The sequence below is a fragment of the Stegostoma tigrinum genome, chromosome 1 (genome assembly GCF_030684315.1).
Source record: "Stegostoma tigrinum isolate sSteTig4 chromosome 1, sSteTig4.hap1, whole genome shotgun sequence".
Classification (NCBI taxonomy): Eukaryota; Metazoa; Chordata; class Chondrichthyes; order Orectolobiformes; family Stegostomatidae; genus Stegostoma; species Stegostoma tigrinum.
Window position 1 is genome coordinate 26,878,544 of NC_081354.1, and position 15,078 is coordinate 26,893,621.

General features: G+C 42.0%; 1 protein-coding gene across 1 annotated transcript in view; it reads right to left on the reverse strand.

The window, feature by feature from the left end:
- Window positions 1-13,713, reverse strand: part of maml3 (mastermind-like transcriptional coactivator 3) — a 565,727-nt gene extending 552,014 nt beyond the window's left edge. Inside the window, exon 1 of the mRNA XM_048546160.2 lies at window positions 13,490-13,713. Within this exon, the coding sequence (XP_048402117.1) occupies window positions 13,490-13,546 (57 nt within the window). The 5' untranslated portion in view covers window positions 13,547-13,713. The remainder of the gene's footprint in view (window positions 1-13,489) is intronic.
- Window positions 13,714-15,078: the final 1,365 nt, after the last annotated feature.

The window sequence follows — 15,078 nt, forward strand, 5'->3', positions numbered from 1 at the left end:
TGGTAATTGCTCCTTTCCGTTTCCATGGCTATGGTAAATGTGAGGCTGTTGTGGTCACTGTCGCCAAAGTGTTCTCCCACCACGAGATCTGACACCTGTCCCGGCTCATTACCGAGTACCAAATCCAAAATGGCCTCCCCCCTCGTCGGCCTGTCCACTTACTGAGTAAGGAAACCCTCCTGAACACACCTGACAAAAATGGCTCCATCCAAACCATCTGCACTAAGGAGGTTCCAATCTATATTGGGAAAGTTGAAGTCACCCATAACAACAACCCTGCTACGCTTGCACTTTTCAACAATCTGCCGGCCAATGAGTTCTTCGATCTCCCTACTACTTAAAGGCAAAGCGTGTGGTGAGGCAGAGGTCGAGTAGTTTAAATGATCGAGTATACAAACAGAACAACGGTATGCCAATGGGGTCACCCATCTCAGGACTCATCGCAGAAGCAGTCGTGCAAAGGCTAGAACACACCACTCTCCACTACATTCAACCTACACTGTGGGTCTGGTACATAGTCAATACATTTGTCATTATTAAACACAACAAATTAGAAGAGACCCACCAGCTCATCAACGGCGTATTCACAGGAATTAAATTCACAAGGGAAGAAGAAAACAACAATTAACTTCCGTTTCTGGATGTTAAAGTTGAGCATATGACCAACGGAGAATTCTAAACCTCAGTGTACAGGAAAGCAACCCACACTGATCAAATCCTCAACTTGCACAGCAACCATCCCAACACCCACAAAGCTGCATTACAGACACTATTTAAATGGGCCAGGACACCCTGGTACTGCACAGGAAAGAGGGCGAGCATCTACACAAAATCGTCACGATAAATAGATATCCCTATAACTTAATCCATAGATGCTGACTAAACAGACAGCAACAGGAGGACACAGTACGCCCCAAAACACAGACCACACTGCCATGTATATCAAGAACATATAGGAATCTTATTGTCAGTTCCGAAGACCACTAGGAATCATGGTAACCCATAAGCCCACAGCCACTCTATGAGAAACACAAGGATTAGACACCCCATTCCCACAACATGCAGAACCAACATGGTTTACAAAATACCATGTAACAACTGCCACAAACATTACACCGGACAGACAGGAAGGAAACTAGCCGTCTGAATACATGAACATCAGCTAACAGCAAAACGGCACAATAAACTCTCCTCAATACTGATACACTCAGACAATGAAGGCCATCAGTTTAACATTGACAGGGTAACCATAGTAGCCCAAGCCAAACACAGACACACACTGGAATTCCTAGAGGCCTGGTTCTCCACCTGTAATGCAATCAACAAACACACATACAAACCCAATCAGATCAAAGCCAGAAATGACACTACTCACCATACGGACCGGACAGTATAAAATCCAAGTGGAGTAGAAAAACATCACTTCATTGGAGGCTCCACTGATGATATCACCTCGTATGGTGACGAAACTTCTGAACGAGAACAAGCCAGCTCGGCCAGAAAGTCAACAACCTCACCTAAATACCCATGCTTAGCCCATTTCCCTCTGAACCTTTCCTATCCATGTACCTGTCCAAATGTCTTTTAAATATTGTAATCATACCCACTTCTACCACTTCCTCTGGAAACTCATTCCATATACACATCACCCTCTGCATGAGAAAGTTGTCCCTCAGGTCCCTTTTAAAATCTTTCCCCTCTCACCTTAAACCAATGCCTTCTAATTTTGAATTCCCTGGGAAAAAGACCTTGGCTATTCACCTTATCTATTGCCCCTCATGATTTCATAAGCCTCTGTAAGATTACCCCTCAACCTTCTACACGCCAGTGAAAAAAAAGTCCCAGCGTAACCAGAAACACAGCAGGCCAGGCCACATCAGAGGAGCAGGAAAGCTGACGTTTCAGGTCCTTCTGAAATTTCTGAAGTAGGGTCCCGACCCGAAACGTCAGCTTTCGTGCTCTTCTGATGCTGCCTGGCCTGCTGTGGTCCTCCAGCTCCACTTTGTGTTATCTCTGACTCAGCATCAGCAATTCTTACTATCCCCCAGACTAACCAGTCTCTCCTTATAAAAAAAAAACTTAAAACCCTCAAGTCAAATAGAAAAATGTGTTTTTTTTGTTTGGAAAAGCCAGCATGGATTTCCAAAGTGAAATGGTGTTTCACTAACTTACTGAAGATCTTTTAAATTGGCAACAGAAAGGGTTAATGAGGGTAGTGTGGTTGATGTGGTATACATGGACCTTCAGAAGCACAGTACCATGCAATAGGCACAGGAGAAAAGTTATAGCTCATAGAATAAAAAGGAACAGGAGCAACAGAGGTATAAAATGTTCTGGGTGCTGGAGACAGAGAGTAATGGTCAACAGATATTTTTAAGGCTGCAGTCATGTTTGGAGTGGAGGTCACCAGGATCCTTGCTTTTGCTGATATGTATTAATGATTTAGATCTTGGATATACAGGGCAATTTCAAGTTTTGTAGACAATACAAAACTTCGAAGCATTGTAAACTGTGAGGAAGACTAGAAAAGTTAGCAGATGGTGAGGATAGATGGCAAAGTTCAATGCAGTGAAGTATGAGATGATGCAATTTGGTGGGAAGAACATGGATAAACAATATAGTGCAAAGGGTATAATTCTAAACAGGGTCCAGTAACAAAGGGCCCTGGATGTGTATGTGCACAGACCACTGAAGGTGACAAGACAGATGGAGTAGCTAATAAAGTGTACAATATATTGTGTTTTATTAATAAGGCTATGGTAGGACACAAGAACAAAGAGGTGATGTTCAACTTGTGTAAGCAAATTGTTAGGCCTCAGCCAAAGTTTTATGTACAGTACTGGGTGTCACACTGTAGGAAGGATGTGAATGCATTGGACACAGCGAAGAAGAGATTTATACGAATGGTTCTAGTGATGATAAGTTTCAATTATGAGAATAGATTGGAGAGTCTGGGACTGTTCCTAAGATAGGGTCCTGGGAAACACTGAAGATCAGATGGACATTAGTATGCACGTCCACCTGTCCCATTAGGGCAGGATAGGTAGATAAAGTGGTTAAGTTAGCATATGGGATACTTGTCTTCATAGCCAAGGCACACAATTTAAGGAAGGGAGTTACACTGGAATTATTTGAAACATTGGCTTGACCACAGCTAGAATATTGTGTGCAGTTCTGGAATCAACAGTCATAGATTTTTACAGCATGGAAACAGACCCTTCAGTCCAACTCATCTGTGATGACCAGACATCCCAAATTCATCTAGCATCATTTGCTAGCATTTGGCCCATCTCCTTTGAAGCCCTTCCTATTCATGTACCTATCCAGGTGCCTTTTAAATGGACCATTTGCTCTGGCAGCTCATTGCATACACCCACTACCCTCTGCATGAAAAAGCGTTGCACCTTAGGTCCCTTTTATATCTTTCCCCCTCATCTTTAAGCTATGCCCTTTGGTTTTGGACTCCCTATCCTCTGAAAAAGATCTTGACTACTCACCCTATCCATGCCCCTTGTGATTTTAAAAACTTCTAAGGTCACCCCTCAGCCTCCGATGCTCCAGGGAAAATAGCCCCAGACTATTCAGCCTCTCCCTTTAGCTCAAACTCTCCAACACTGGCAACATCTTTGTAAATCTTTTCTGTACCTTTTCAAGTTTAACAACATCTTTCCTATGTGAGGGAGACCAGGACTGAATGCAATATTCCAAAAGTGGCCTAACTAATGTGCTGTATAGGCACAACATAACATGCTAACTCCTATATTCAATGCACTGACCAATAAAGGCAAGTGTACAAAACACTTTCATCACTATCCTATCTACCTGTGATTCCACCTTCAAAAAACTATGAATCTGCGCCTCAAGGTCTATTTGTTTTTCAACACACCCCAATAACATTACAGGAGGTATGTGATTGCACTGGAGAGGACGTTATAGAATTCCTACAATGCAATTAGAGGCCACCAATTCTCCACAGAGCATCCCACCCTCCCATTCTATCCTTGTAACCTTGTATTTTCTGTAGCTAACTCACTTAGCCTGCATAATCCTGGACACTACAGGGTAATTTAGCATGGCGAATCTACTCAATTTGCACATCTTTGGACTGTGGGAGGAAACCAGAGCGCCCAGCAGAAAACCCACAGACAATGGGAGTACGTGCTAACTCTACGCCGACGGTCACCCAAAGCTGGAATCAATTCTGGTTTCCTGGTACTGTGAAGCAGCAGTGCTAACCACTGAACCATCATGCTAGGGTGTAGAGCTGGATGAACACAGCAGGCCAAGCAGCATCACAGGAGCAGGAAAGCTGACGTTTCGGGCCTAGAAGGGTCTAGGCCTGAAACGTCGGCTTTCCTGCTCTGTTCATCCAGCTCTACACCTCGTTATCTCAGATTCTCCAGCATCTGCAGTTCCTACTGTCTCTGAACCATCATGCCACCCCTTTTTAAATATAAAACTACTTTGCATTCAAGCTTTCATATTGTTTTTCTTCTGTGTATGTGGAGTCTATTTTTAGGATGTAGAGGAGATTTACTAGGATGTTGCCTGGGCTGGACAGTTTTCGATACAAAGAGAGTTTGGACAGATTGGAGCTTGGAGCGGAGGAGAATGAGTGGGATGTACAAATTGAGGAGCATACACAGGGCAGACAGGAAAGAGCTCTTCCCCTTAGTGGAAGGATCAATGACCCAGGGGCATAGATTTAAGGGAAGGTGCAGGAGGTTTAGAGGGGATGTGAGGAAAAATCTTTACATAAAGATGGTGGTGGGAACCTGGAACTCACTGTCTGTAAGGTTGGTAGATGCAGAAATCCCCATAACATTGAAGAAGATACACTTACAATTTCAATGCATATAAGGCTACAGGCCAAGTGCAGGATATATATAGGATAATTAGGTGACTGTCTTAGACTGGCTCAGACGTGATGGCTAAAGATCACTTTTCTGTGCTTGAGATCTCTTTGACTTTGTGTTCCATGCAGAGAAGAGACTAAGAGGAGATCTGATCGATGTTTTCAAAATCATGATGGGGCTGGATAGAGTACAGAGGGAGAAACTGAACCCATTTGTAAAAAGGATGAATAACTAGAGGAACACAGTTTTAAAATGATTTTCAGAAGAAGCAAATGTGAGGTGAGAAAACTTTCTCATACTACAAAGTGGTTTGTATCTGAAACTGCACTGCTAGAAATGTGGTGGAGGCAGGTTTAAATGTGGCACTTAAGAGGGAACCACATGATTATTTAAATTGAAAACATGTATAAAGAGATACTTAGAAAAGGCAGTATAATGGCACTAAATCACGATACTCATTTGGAGAGCCAGCACAGACATGATGGGTTGAATGGTCTCCTTTTGAGCTGTAACACTCCTATGATCTGTTGAGGGTGGGTTAGAACAGTTTCATTGTCGGTACAGGATTGGACTGATCACTCTACCAAAATAGAAATTAAGGCACAAGACACAATAGCAGTTAACACAGTGTGGAGCTGGATGAACACAGCAGGACAAGCGGCATTGGAGGAGCAGGAAAGCTGGTGTTTCAGGTCAGGCCCCTTCGTCAGAAATGGGTTATCTCTGACTCCAGCATCGGCAGTTTTTACTATCTCTGAGTGAGACACAATAAGAGTGTTCTTTTTCCAGGATGTAATAGGTTTGAAAGCCCAAATATCAACTTTCTTTTCTGCTTGCAATTGATGGGAAGGTATATACAATGTGGCTAAGAAATACCAAGCAAGGAACACACAAATTCAGCGCAAATATGCCGAATAACAAAGTGGGGACCTGGATGAACGCAGCAGGCCAAGCAGCATCTCGGGAGCACAAAAGCTGACGTTTTGGGCCTAGACCCTTCATCTGATGAAGGGTCTAGGCCCGAAATGTCAGTTTTGTGCTCCTGAGATGCTGCTTGGTCTGCTGTGTTCATCCAGGTCCCCACTTTGTTATCTTGGATTCTCCAGCATCTGCAGTTCCCATTATCACTGATACAAATATGCCAAATGGTGTCTTTTTCAGATTTCACATTGCAGATCTGCCAATGGAAATGGGCATTAAAAGTCATGGGTTGGCATTTTCATATTGAAAGTTCAATCAACTGACTAAAAGGCCTAGATTTTGTCCCTCACAGGCCTTTAATGCCTAGAATACTGAATATTCTTCCCTGATTTAAAGTGAATGTCAAGTCCCAAATGGACCTGCTGCTCAGCACTTGCCCAGAGTGAGAATAGCTGAAGACAAAAACACACTATGAAAACAGTAGCATTGTGGTAATTTCACTGGACGAGTAATCCAGAGACTCAGGCTAATGCTTCAGGGACAATGAGAGCTGGTGGAATTTAAATGAATAAATTCAAGCAATGAATAAATCCAAAAATGAAAGCTAGTCTCAGTAATCATGGATGGTTATACAAAATCCACCAGGTTCAAAAGGCGAAATCAGCTGTCTCTACCTGGTCTGGCCTGCATTTTACTACCGACCAACAGCAATGTGGCTGACTATTTACTACCCTCTAAAATGACCCATCAAGCCAGTCAATTGTGCCAATCTGCTACCAGACAGACTAAAGAGGTTCAAGGATTCAGCTTCTCAGGGGCATTGAGGGCAGGCAACTACTCTTGGCCTTTCTGAAAATGTCCACATCCCATGCTTGTTTTTAAAAATGCAAAAAAACTCATGAAAGGCATATGGATCCACAGCTCATGTGAGAATCATACCAGGACAGAGTTACTAGCAGAAAATTCAAGGCTACCGCTCCAGGCCAGTACTTAGTGAGTGCTGCATTATTAGAGGTACCTCTTTCAGATGAGGTTCCATCTACTTCCTAGGCAGATATAAAGCCACATTGGCACTTTTTTCAAGAAAAGAGCAGCGGGGGTAATACCTGGAGCTCTGATAATATTAATCACTGAATCATCATTAAAAAGCATGGTAATTATCATGTTGTTGTTTGTGGGAGTTTGCTGTGTGTGAATTGACTGCAACATCTGCTACATTACAACAGTAACAACCACCCTTTTTAATTCTTTATTCACTTTGGGACGTCCAGTAGTTCCTTCAAAGGCTAAACCAAACAGTTGAGGTGGATTAGTACTGAGGCTCAATACAAGTCTTATATACACGTTCATGATTTAAATGGCAACAGCTCGAGTACAGGCAAAAGGGAAGAAGTTCCCAGAGATGAAATAACTGTATGCATAGAACATGGAGAAAACAACAGCTAAATACAACAGAGATATCCAAAAAAGTTACAGTATCTGATAGAATTGTCTAACCCAATGATTAATAATAATACTTTAGTCAAGTTTCTGTAGACTTTCTATACAAGATGCTTTAATGATCCAAAACCTAAGAAACTCATCTGACACATCTACTGAAAAATTAACCATAACATGGACCATGATAACAAAGTGTGGAGCTGGATGAACACAGCAGGCCAAGCAGCATCGCAGGAGCACAAAAGCTGATGTTTCGGGCCTAGACCCTTCATCCCCCTCTCTGATGAAGGGTCTAGGCCCGAAACGTCAGCTTTTGTGCTCCTGAGATGCTGCTTGGCCTGCTGTGTTCATCCAGCTCCACACTTTGTTATCTTGGATTCTCCAGCATCTGCAGTTCCCATTATCACACATAACATGGACCATGGCAGTTTTACAAGTTTGGAATTCAAACATACTGTATAGAACACTCTGCTGCCAACTCTAAGTGATCTGTTTTCTAAAGCATTGCTTGCAGCTTGAAGTAGCCACAACTTGATGTGTGTGTCTGTGCTGAGGTTTGAAGACTGAACTGTTACTACACAGAACAGAATTTATAGGGATTTTTACTGGCTAAGGAATTTCTGCCTTACCTGGGAGCTCTGCAGACTAACTTTGTTGGAGCAAGACTAAAACCTGGGCTGGAGCACCTCTAGTTGAACTGGATTGACAGTTTGTCAATTTGACTCAACTGGCAGGGCTCTTTCTGTAAATCAGAAAATTGTAGATTGTTTATTTTAATGTGGGTTTTCAATCTAAGTTGATGCCTAAAAGTACATCACTAAAGACTAAATGGTGTGAAGCAAAGTCCTCTGATTAAAAAGCAGCTAAAAATCCTATTACACATTTGGGAGAAGTTCTGCAGATCTTTTTACTCATAAGCTGGCTGATATTCTATCTTTAAACATTATTGCTTTGTTTGTTAAAACATAGAGCAGAGTCAACAACACAATATTGACGCCAAATTGTGGGATAAAGGACCTTGAAAAACAACAGGACCCAAACATTAGACAGATTATCTGTAAATGCATTGGGTTGGTACTTGGAATAAAATCGTGTCTAAAAAATTTTCAGAATAATCACCACATTTCAAACTTATTAATTCTGTGTGAAATACCTTGAGTTGCTTCAGGAGGAATGCAGTTGTGAGCTATATATTTTACATATGCTTAAAACGAAAAGCAGAAAATGCTGGAAACACTCAAGCAAGTTATAGCACTTATGGAAAAGAAACTGAGATAATGTTTCAGGGCTGTAATCTTCTGTCAGAGCTAGGAAAAGTTTGGTTTTGAACAATAGATGGGTTGGATAAGGTCAAAAAAGACTAATGTGTGATAGGGTCAAAGTCAGGAAGAATAACATAAGAGTTAGTCTTTCAGGGGCAAAGGAATGGTACAGTGTCTTGGTTGAGAAAATTCTTGCCTTGGAGGGGAAAGGTTTTGCATCCAGAACTAATTCCATGAATTAAGCACATAACGTAGACACAAAGAAACATGTAGATAACAATAAAAATAGATCAAACATATTACAAGGAAAGGAAATACCCGATCACAGAATAAAATCACAGAACACAGGACATGCAAATAATAAAATAAAAATTTGTTACATATCCCAACACAGGATTGAGACCAAGTGTGGAATAGAGCAGCATGAAAGATAACTTAAAAAGCAAAATACAGAAATACACATATAGATATGCACATAAACAGAATTTTTAAAAAAACTCAAAGCGTAGACTTGGGCAAAAGCACAAGATTAAATGTGCACAACCAAATTTCAGAACAAAAGCAGACTTGAAAACTTTAAAATGGGAATTACCCTGAATCCCACTATCTTTGTAAAGAACTGCAAAATCTGCAGCCTGTTTGGTCTCCTTGAATGTGTCGTTGCCTTTGAAATCCTTATGTTCATTTTTATCCATATTTGAGACCCCTGAAACAGATGTTCACCCCTGCCACAGTATCAAAATGCTTCTAACCAAAGTCACAAACAACATTCCATGAAAATATAACAGTGGTAAACTCAGAGATACTGGGAACTGCTGATGTTGGAGAATCCCAGATACCAAAGTGTGGGGCTGGATGAACACAGCTGGCCAAGCAGCATCTCAGGAGCACAAAAGCTGATGTTTCAGGCCTAGACCCTTCACCCTTGTCTTCCCTCTCAACTTAGAGTCATGGAGATGCACAGCACGAACAGACCCTTCACTCCAATTCACCCATGGCGACCAGATTTCTAAATGAATTTGCCAACAGTTGGTCCCTATCCCTCTGAACCCTTCCTGTCCATTTACCCATCCAGATGCCTTGTAATTGTCCCAGCCTCCACCACTTCCTCTGGCAGCTTATTCCATAAGCACACCACCCCCTGCATGAAAAAGTCAGGTCTCTTAAATATTTCCCCCTCACCTTAAACCTACACCCTCTAGTTTTGGACTCCCCAACCCCAAGGAAAAGACCTTGTCCATTTCTCCTATTCATGCCCCTCATGATTTTATAAACCCCTATAAGGTCACCCTTCAGCCTCCGATGCACCAGGGAAAATAGCCCGAGCCTATTCCACCTCTCCCTAGACATCAAGCTCTCCAACCCTGGTAACATCCTTGTAAATCTTTTCTGAGCCCTTTCAAACTGGACAGCATCCTTCCAATAGCAGGGAGGCCAGAATTATACACAGTATTCCAAAGGTGGCCTAACCAAAGTCCTGTACGGCTGCAACATGACTTCCCAACCGCTATACTCAATGCACTGACCAATAAAGGCAAGCTTACCAAACGCTGCCTTCACTGTCCTGCCCACCTGTGACTCACTTTCAAGGAACTATGAGCCTGCGCTTCACGGTCTCTTTGTTCAGCAACACTCTCCAGGGCCTTACCATTAAGTGTATAAGTCCTGCCCTGACTCGCCTTTCCAAACTGCAGCACCTCACACTTATCTAAATTAAACTCCACCTGCTAGTTCTCGGCCCATTGGCCCAGCTGATCAAGATTCTGTTGTACTCCGAGCTAACCTTCTTCCCTGTCAACTGGACGTCCAATTTTGCTGTCGTCATCTACAAACTTACAGACCATACCTCCTATGTTCACATCCAAATCATTTGTATAGATGACAAGAAGCAGTGGACCCAGCACCAATTCTTGTGGCACACCACTAGTCACAGGCCTCTAGTCTGAAAAACAACCCTCTACCAGCACCCTCTGTTTTCTACTTTCAAGCCAGTTCTGTATCCAAAAGGTTAGTCCTCCCTGTATTCTGTGTGATCTAACCTTGCTAACCAGTCTGCCATGAGGAACCTTGTCAAACGCCATACTGAAGTCCATTTAGATTATGTCCATCACTCTGCCCTCAATCTTCTTTATCATCTCTTCAAAAAAAGCAATCAAGTTAGTGAGACATGATTTCCCATGCACAAAGCCATGTTGGCTATCCCTAATCAGTCCCTGCCTTTCCAAATACATGTAAATCCTGTCCCTCAGGATTCCCTCCAACAACGTGCCCACCACTGATGTCAGGCTCACCAGCCTTTAGTTCCCTGGCTTTAACTTACCATCGTTAAGTAGTGGCACCATGTTAACTAACCACCAATCTCGCGGCACCTCGCCTGTGGCTATCCATGATACAAATATCTCAGCAAGGGGCCCAGTAATCACTTCCCCAAATTCCCACATGGTTCTCGGGTAAACCTGATCAGGTCTCAGGGATCTATCCACCTTTAGAACAGTACAGCACAGAACAGGCCCTTCAGCCCACCTTTGGGCATCTTTAGCCATCCAGCACCTCCTCCTCTGTAATATGGACATTTTTCAAGTTGTCACTACTTATTTCCATATGTACTATATCTTCCATATCCTTCTTCACAGTAAACATTGATGCAAAACTCTCATTTAGTATCTCCCCTATCTCCTGCGGTTCCATACGTAGGTGGCCTTGCTGATCTTTAAGGGGGCCTATTCTCTCCCTAGTTATCCTTTAGTCCTTAATGCATTTGTAGAATCCCTTTGGGTTCTCCTTAACCCTATTTGCCAACTTGGCTGCAGCCTTTAACACCTGAACACACCCATCCTCATCCAACATTTCTTTACTGTTGTCCAATTTGGTGCTCCTTCACTTAGTTCCATTCTTAGCTCTTTAATCAAGCTTACTTACAAGGCTATCTCTTCATGTTTTGCACAGTCACCTCAGGTATTCTTCATGTATCTTTCCTGGTCTTTCCCTTTAAGGTTTTACAGTAGATTTGTAGATTGGGTTGTGGATGTTGTGGTTGGTCGGCTCACCGAGCTAGTTTGTTGTTCCAATCACATTTCATGGCCCTGCTGGGTAACGTCATTAGTGCAGCCTCCGGTGAAGCAGTGTTGCGTTTTTCCACCTGTTATTGAAACTCTGGGGTCCGTTGAGCTGGATCACCTCACTTCCAGTTTTCTTTTGCAACATGGGGTCTAGCTCTACGTATTTATTTGATGGCTTTCTTAGTGGAAAACCAGGCCTCTAGGAATTTCCATGTCTCATATTCCCTTGCTATCAATTCCATTCCCTTTCCTTGGCAATCGTTTGTGACTGCCTCAGTCATATTTGGCCCCAAAGTGAGCTTGCAGTCACAACACTAAGACCACCTGCTTCACCCAATGCAATATCACTATATCAACACCCACACTCTACCCTCTGTAGCCAAAACACCATCCAACATATAGCTGCCTGTATCCTTAAGTACACTAAATCCCATTCACCCATCATTCCTAGTTAGGCGATGCCCCAATTCAAAAGCATTCATCTTTGCTTTGAAATCATTTAATGGGCTCATCCTATGTCAGATGCTGTCACTGAAACCCCTGTGTCTGTAATCTCCTCCAAAATCTCTCCACTATATTTTTGACAATCTTATTCTGGCCTGTTTTGCATCTCTAATTTCAAATACCTACAGCTGCCTAGGACCCAAGTATTGGAATTTCTTCCCTAAAACCGTTTGCATCTCTTTTCCCCTTTAAGAAACTATTTGAGGCTTTTAGGCTTTCTTTCCTAATATTGCCCATTGTGGTTCCATGTGATCATTTGTTTTACAGTGCTCCTGTGAAGCATCTCGGGATATTTTATTGAGTAAATGCGTCTATATGAATACAACTTGTTGTTGCTATATTTACATTATCTGTCTAAAGCAAAACACATAGGATGTGTTGAAAAACCAATATATTGAACGTTCACAGTGATCAAGGCCCGAAATAATTCAACCAACTGGGGACCCCTATGAGACCAAAGAAAGTTGTCCCATTACACAACAGACTCTAGATTTACATGTAACCCAGGCTTAAACATGGGTGCATTGACAATGAAACATAACTGGACACCTAAACCAGAACAGAAAATCGGTTAAAGGATTTGGACTAGGTTGGCTATAGGACGTACAGTAATATATTGCAGACAGCACATACAGAGCCAGGTCCGAAACACGGGTCAGGTTTAGACCACAATTAAAACATGTGATGGAATATTTACTGGATTCGGACAAATGCATTAAAGACAGCAAGCAATGGGATCATGAAGATATCAGCTTCAAGATACACTAAAATATGGTGTAAATCACGCAACCATTGAACTGAGACCAATATCACAGATTGAATCCGTGTTAGCAATAAAACACAGGAGTGACTACATGATTGACTCCGGGTTTAGAACCAACACATGGATTAATCCTCGAAATTGGGAGAAACATGACACCAAAGTAGTTAGGAGAACAAGTCAAAAATATGGGCTGGATTAAGCGCATGATCAGGAATACAGGCTCTTTCAAGATCACACCTTTAGCCTCAGTGGATCATGGAACCTTTCTTCTCTGATGTATATTTCTTACTCTAGAATCAAACCTCAACTGACAAACGCACTTTTCTGTATGACTTCAGCTTTAATAGAGGAGTTCCAGAATGCGAAAAATAAACACTTATAGCGTATACACGTAGGAAGGTTTGTTACAAATTTGTCCTGGTGACAGTAAGTTGAACTGTAACATATATCTGAAGAATTTAGTTACAAAGCCAAGTCACCCCCACTTGCGATACCCATACCAACCCCTAGAATATGAAACATGGTCAATTACATGCGAGTATTCTGCAAGCATGCCTTGGATTAAGACAGCAGGCTAGTGCAGATGCTAATATTGTGTTCACGATACAGCATGAGAGATTGCTTTTTGATGTATCACCAATAAAGTTGGTGGTTTAAACCAAGTGAACTTAATGGAAACCTTACCTCTTCACAATTGGTTTTCATATCACTTGCATACCAGACCTTTCTCACTGTAAACATTCAGGTCGTGTGAAGCCAGTATTGGTATCTCAGCAGCCTCGTTGTTCTCATGATAATGAAGCTGCTCCCCATAACAAAAGCTTCTTTCTCTATCCTGTTCCCTCTTGATAGTCACACTCATGCAGTCTTTTAAAACACTCAGGCTGCTTTTGCCTGTAGTTTAAATGGGGTGGGGGGGGGGAGGCGAGTGATGGGTGGGAGGAGGGAGCTGAAGAAAGGAAACTCTGATTTTTATCAAACTAGTACCTGCAGTGGATAAATCAGTAATCTAGGTGGATTTAAGTGGACTTTCCAGGAACGCTAATAAAATGTGAAATAGAGGTTTAGCAAGGTCAGGACTTGGGTTCAGCAACAAACGAACTCAAGATTCGTACGAAAACACAGAACACGTTCTTTACATTGTATCATTTAAAAATATGGGGTGGATTACCTGTGGGATCAGGATTATGTGGCTCTTAAACTGTGAGACAGATCTCCTCTGGGATCAGGACTATTATGCTCTCTTCAAAATAGTGTGAGGAAATACAATAAAACACGTGGGAACAAGATGAAACATTAAATAGATTAGATTTAATAAAAGGAAAATATCAGAATCCGAGAAATAAAGTGAGGAAAATAATTCTATGAGATTTCCTGTACATCTCATACTAGTTTCTTAAATTCATCAGTAATTAATTTTCACAGCCAATATATTTGAAGCAACATTTTATAAGGCATTTTCAACACTTTTGGTACAAATGTTGCTCAAGGTTGCAAGACAATTCAAAGGAAAGGCAGAGATAGTAAGAACTGCCAATGTTGGAGTCAGAGATAACATGGTGTGGAGCTGGAAGACTACAGCAGGCCGGACAGCATCAGAGGAGCACAAAAGTTGATGCTTTGGGTCAGGAAACGTCTGAAGATGGGTTCCGACTTGAAACATCAGCTTTCCTGCTCCTCTGATGCTGCCTAGCCTGCTGTGTTCCTCCAGCTCCACACTGTGTTATCTCAAAGGAAAAGGCATTTCTGATGAAAAGTCATTGACTCAGACGTTAACCTCATTTCTCCCTCCACAGATCTTGCATGACCTGCAGTATATTTCCTCTACTCTCTGTGTCCATTTAAATCCTACGTTCACAGTTTAATTTAAAACAATATCCTCAGGTTTTTGCACCCTCGGTCTTACCTAGCTTGATAGAATCACATCTCAAATGCTTCCTTTCTGATATTTCATATTTTTGCAGTCTTTTTTCATCATGCACATTCCTGAAATTGAGATAATTCCCATGGCATTTTTCTCTGCATTGCCCACAGCAGTTAGAGGTGTGTGGTCTGACCAAAAACATGGTTTTAACCATGGAGTTCAGCATTTTATAGGTTTCACTGAGTTTTTTTAATCCATGAAATGTGAACATTGGCCAGAATTTATCGCTCAGCACTAAGAGTGTAGGTAATGATGAGCTGCCTTCTGCAGCCAATGCAATCCATGTGGTTGAGGTAAAGCCACAGTGCTGTTAGGGACAGAGTTTTGGAATTTTTGCCCAGTGACAGTA